Genomic DNA, 6,055 nt, shown 5'->3' with positions numbered 1-6,055 from the left:
TCAGTTGATAATCCTATTAAAACCCAACTGTTTCTTTAGTTGCTAACCTGGCTACATATTCAGTTTATAATCCCAATATAAGCCCTACTTTTTCAGTTGTTAATCTGGTTACTCATTTAGTTAATAATCTCATTAAAGACCCTACTATTTCTTCAGTTGCTAACCTTCTCTGTTAACAACATTGTCTTGTTTAGTTGCTAAAGTTTATTACATCTAATGTTGTTAATCCCATTAACAATGTCTCTATCTCTTTTACAGTCCCATGATGTCACAACATGCCTCTCAGAGCAGTGTTGAAGAGAGAATCCGGAGGAATAAATACAACATCCAGAGAACTAAATCACAGTTAAATGCTAACTTTACAAAGAGATAAAAAAAAAAATAAAAGAAAAAAACTTGTAAATAAAATACATGCTGTCATCATCCTTAACCTAGTTACAATTCTTTGTCCAGAGTTCAAATCCTGCTAAAGTCTGTTTTATCTTTCATATCTCCTGTGGTCAATAAAATAAAATGCCAGTTAAATACTATTGAAGATAGGTAAATAAAATTGACTCTTATACTTCCTCTAAATCTCTGACCTTTTTTCCTCCTCCTCTGTTTTCCATGCTGGTATGGGTTGGAGAGTTTGACAGGATTTGATGTGTTCACTGATTATTATGGTTTCTACAGCTGAATGCCTTTCCTAATGCCAACCATTTAACCGTGTGGACTGGGTGCTCTTTTTTGTGCCACTTCGCTATTGAGGGCACCATGCAGCTTGCAGAGCTACAAACCCTAGGAAGTGGAAGTCAACTTCGTTCTAGGGGACAGTAGGGATTAGACTGAGAAGTATAGGGTGGTGAGTGGTGGCAGTAGTGCAGTTTCTGTGAGTAACAGTTATTGTTATAAATGGTGCAGGTTAAGAAACTTGTGGTTAAGAAGCTTGCTTCTCAGCCATGTGGTCTTGGGTTCAGTCCTACTATGTGGAACCATGGGTAAGTTTCTTTTACTATGGTCCTTAGATAACCAAAGCCTTGTGAGTTGATTTGGTAGATGGTAACTGAAAGAAGCCTATTGTATAAATATATGTGTGTGTGTATGAGTACCTTTGTCTAGACATTATGTGATGGATGTAAATGAACATCACCATCATACGAGAGGTGTCGTTTGTTTCTAGTCTTCCATGAAAAACATGTCTTGCCATGGGGGAATATTACCTTGCCTGGAAATGGGCGAGGGTTGGTGACAGCATTCAGCTGTAGAAGACCTGCCTTAATAAATTCCATCTGACCCTTGCAAGCATGGAGAAGAGATTGTTAAACTGTGACGGCAGCAACAGTAGTGGTGGCAAGGAGGTGGAGGAAATGCTAAAGAGGAAATGCTTAATAGCATTTCTTCTGGTTCTTTACAATCTGAGTTTATATACTGCAGAATTCAACTTAGCTTTCATCATTTGGGGATTGATAAAATAGAATATTAATCAGGTGCTAGGGGTGAATGTAATCAACTGCCTCCTCCTCCTCCTAAACTTGTTGGCCTTTAAAGCGTTATTATAAATGAAAGAAAGGCAGAGAGATATCAGAATTGGTTAAGTGTTGGATGTTATGCCTTCAGTAATTTAGCTACGTATCTTTGCATTCTGAGTTCAAAATCCAACTGTAGATGACTTTCCCTTTCAAATTTTTAATTGATAAAAAAAAAAAAGAAAAAAAAATCAAATCACTGGAAGGTTGGTTTTAGGCCAACAGGTCTTGGGGTCTGATGAAATGCCATAAAGTTAAACCCTTTATGGACAGATAACCCCATAAACTGGCCTTCATCAGTAATAAATATAGACTGCTCTACTCCTTAGAGTGTGCTTGTCTGGATTTATATTTTTCTTAGCATGTAAGAAGTCCTGTCAAGGGTTTTCTCTCCGTGTATAAATCTTTATACACACTTATAAAAAATATTTTACGTTTTGACTTTTATTACACATGCGAACTATTGGTAATAAATTATTTTAATTTTTTACCCTTATGCAGTAAAATTTACCAATTCTTAGGATATATAGTGCACAATTTATATTTATTTACTGATGTGCTATTCTTACTCCACTTGCACACTAAGTTTGAATCCATAATATATAAAAATGGAGCTGTCTTGCACATTTGTTTGCCTCGTGTTTTTGGTACATATTACAGCTACACAATTATGCATTCTTTTAGTGATCCTACTGATGAGCTACAGATACCAAATTAATTTATTTGGTCATTAATAGCAAAACTCGAGTATAGGGTTAACTAATTTTTTCACTGTAGTGCCTATTAGCAGCATGCTTTAAGAATTCCTTTTTTTTTTGTGGTTTGGGTTTAACTGCCCTTTTTAGCATGTAAGAAGTCCTGTCAAGGGTTTTCTCAACATATATAAATTTTTATACACTCTGATATGCATATATATACGTGTGTGTGTGTGTGTGTGTGTATATATATATGTATATATATATATGGTAATCTTCCAGTTTAGGGCGGTAAAAAAGTAAATAAAAATATACAAGGGAAATAACTTAACGTCTTACTAGTATTATCCGTACTACTCTGAAATGTTTTTTTTTAGCTGTTTATAAAAAAATCACACACGTGATTTGATTGAAGTTAACTGTTTATCTATAAATCACACACGTGATTGAATATCATAGTACCGGCTGAGAGATCAAAAATGCCTCGTGGAAGACCGGCTGCACAACAACTTATTGTTCCTGAAAATGAAATACTCACTCGTCAATTAATCATATTAGAAGAATATTAGTGAATTATGCAGCAGTTCAAGACACAAGATGTTGGAATGGTGTGCGCGCGGTCGGCTTATTAGGAATTAGCTTACCTGCGAGGATTGTTTAGTACCATGCGGACTTGTTAAAAAAACCAAAAAAAAAAAAACAGCTAAAAAAACACATTCCAGAGTTGTACGGATAATACTAGTAAGACGTTAAATTATTTCCCTTGTATATTTTTATTTACTTTTTTTACCCCCCTAAACTGGAAGATTACCTATATATATATATATATATATATATACACACATACATACACACACACGTATATATAAAACATGTGGAAGCGCAAATGGCCCAGTGGTTAGGGCAATGGACTCATAGGATCGTGGTTTCGATTCCCAGACCGGGCGTTGTGAGTGTTTATTGAGTGAAAACACCTAAAGCTCCATGACAGGGAGTGGTGGCGAACCCTGCTGTACTCTCTCACCACAACTTTCTCTCACTCTTTCTTTCTGTTTCTGTTGTACCAGCCTTGTCATGCTGAATCTCCTCAAGAACTACGTTCACGAACAGGCTGTTCCGTTGATCGGATCAACTGGAACCCTCATTGTCATAACCGACTGAGCGCCACAATATATATATCTATATATATAAAAATGAGAATGTGTGTCTGTCTGTCTGTCTGTGTGAATCCCTAAAACTCGAGAACTACGCAACCAATTTCATTCAAATTTTACACATGCCTTACTTAGGGTTCCAGTTGTGTTTTAGTCAAAAAAACTTTTAACTTCTTGCAGAGTTCGAGCCCACGGCAACATAATATCTCCTCCACTATTTAAGTATTACGTGTCAAAAGTGAAACAAAAACACTGAAGTCAAATACTTTCACTTCAAAAATGAAACTATTTCACTAACTGAAACAATCACATTTCGATACTGTAATGACAGATACTTTCACAGAGAGAGAAAGAGAGAAAGAGAGAGACAGAAAGAGAGATATACTTACATTGTGATTTCTGCAATGTGGTGCATAAATTGTCAAGTAAATGAGACGCATCTTTGCCTCCACTGATTCACTTGCAAAGTGTTGAGTAAAATTATTTCGTTGCAGACCTCCAGCCATTTTGTTTTGTTTTTAATTTTGTAGATGACCTCAAACACAAAGTCTTTCCCAACTTTAAACAAAACTACCAAAATCACAATTGGCTATGTGAAAGAGCAATATTAGCTCCAAAAAACGTAGCTGTTACAAAAATTAATCAACACCTGATGCATTCTCTTCCCGGCAATCTTCAAACTTACAAGTCTGTTGATACAGTTCCAGATACAAATGAAGTGGTGAACTATCCTCCTGAATTTCTCAATTCGTTGGAGCCTCCAGGACTACCTCCCCACATATTATCACTTAAAGTTGGAACGCCTGTTATGCTGCTCCGCAATCTGGAACCACCAAGACTTTGCAATGGAACACGACTCGTGATAAAGAAAATGATGTCACATGTTATCGAGGCTACCATTCTTTCTGGATGTGCAAAAGGGGATGACGTCTTTATTCCAAGAATTCCTCTTACTCCATCAGGAGCAGACATTCCTTTTACATTCAGAAGACTACAATTCCCCCTTCGTGTGACTTTTGCCATGTCCATAAACAAATCTCAGGGTCAAACACTGTCTGTAGCTGGTCTTCTCTTGGAAGAGCCCTGCTTCTCACATGGACAACTGTATGTTGGCTGCTCAAGAGTGGGCAGCAAAAAAACCTATTTGTATATGCTCCACAAGGGAAAACAAGGAACATTGTTTACAACGAGGTGTTATAATCACAACAGCAAGAAAGTATGTACATGATCACCTTTTACGAAACTTCATTGACTTTCATATATTTATATTGATATACATATATATATATACGTGTGTTTGGGTGCGTGTGTGTATATACATCTCTATATATAAAGATGATGCGTAGTCTAGATGGTGTTTTTAGATATCATTATTCTCTTTAACCCGGGCAACGCCGAGTATTTCTGCTAGTCTATATATATAAAAATGAGAATGTGTGTCTGTCTGTCTGTCTGTCTGTGTGAATCCCTAAAACTCGAGAACTACGCAACCAATTTCATTCAAATTTTACACATGCCTTACTTAGGGTTCCAGTTGTGTTTTAGTCAAAAAAAAATATTAACTTCTTGCAGAGTTCGAGCACACGGCAACATAATATCTCCTCCACTATTTAAGTATTACGTGTCAAAAGTGAAACAAAAACACTCCTGTCAAATACTTTCACTTTAAAAATGAAACTATTCCACTAACTGAAACAATCACATTTCGATACTGTAGTGACAGATACTTTCACAGAGAGAGAAAGAGAGAAAGAGAGAGACAGAAAGAGAGAGAGAGAGAGAGAGATGTATATGTATACATATACATGTATATGTACACCATTTCGATACTGTAATGACAAATACTTTCAGAGAGAGAGAGAGAGAGAGAGAGAGATGTATATGTATACATATAGATGTACACGTATATGTATATATATATATAGATCTATACATACATGTATATGTATACATATGTGTAGATGTATATATATGTCTAGATGTACATGTAATATGTACACATATATACATATATACATGCATACAGATATCTATACATATATACACCCATCACACACACATACACATGCACACAAACACACACATTAGTAATTTGTTTTCTTATCCAAAACTACGTCAAAAGTACTGAATGGATCTTTATGAAATTTGGAATTTATATTCTTTGCATAACGGCCATAACTCCCATGAAAATTCATATATTTTTGATGTTGATGAAATTTTAACCCGAACATAACAGATGAGCATTATTTAGAAAATGATGTCACACGTTATCGAGGCTACCATTCTTTCTGGATGTGCAAAAGGGGATGACGTCTTTATTCCAAGAATTCCTCTTACTCCATCAGGAGCAGACATTCCTTTTACATTCAGAAGACTACAATTCCCCCTTCGTGTGACTTTTGCCATGTCCATAAACAAATATCATGGTCAAACACTGTCTGTAGCTGGTCTTCTCTTGGAAGAGCCCTGCTTCTCACATGGACAACTGTATGTTGGCTGGTCAAGAGTGGGCAGCAACAAAAAACCTATTTGTATATGCTCCACAAGGGAAAACAAGGAACATAGTTTACAATGAGGTGTTATAATCACAACAGCAAGAAAGTATGTACATGATCACCTTCTTTTACGAAACTTCATTGACTTTCATATATTTATATTGATATACATATATATACGTGTGTTTGGGTGCGTGTGTGTATAT

General features: G+C 36.0%; 1 protein-coding gene across 3 annotated transcripts in view; it reads left to right on the top strand.

The window, feature by feature from the left end:
• The window catches only part of LOC106876181 (pre-mRNA-splicing factor CWC25 homolog), a 22,738-nt gene extending 22,313 nt beyond the window's left edge, over nt 1-425 (top strand). For all 3 annotated transcript variants that reach the window (XM_014924623.3, XM_014924631.3, XM_089356573.1), the window contains exon 10: nt 259-425. In XM_014924623.3, the coding sequence (XP_014780109.1) occupies nt 259-373 (115 nt within the window). In that variant the 3' untranslated portion in view covers nt 374-425. The remainder of the gene's footprint in view (nt 1-258) is intronic.
• The last annotated feature ends 5,630 nt before the right edge of the window (nt 426-6,055 follow it).

This window comes from Octopus bimaculoides, chromosome 8 (genome assembly GCF_046866305.1).
Source record: "Octopus bimaculoides isolate indiv1 chromosome 8, ASM4686630v1, whole genome shotgun sequence".
Taxonomy (NCBI): Eukaryota; Metazoa; Mollusca; class Cephalopoda; order Octopoda; family Octopodidae; genus Octopus; species Octopus bimaculoides.
The sequence above is the reverse complement of the archived record's forward strand: the minus strand, read 5'-3'. Positions and strand labels throughout refer to the sequence as shown.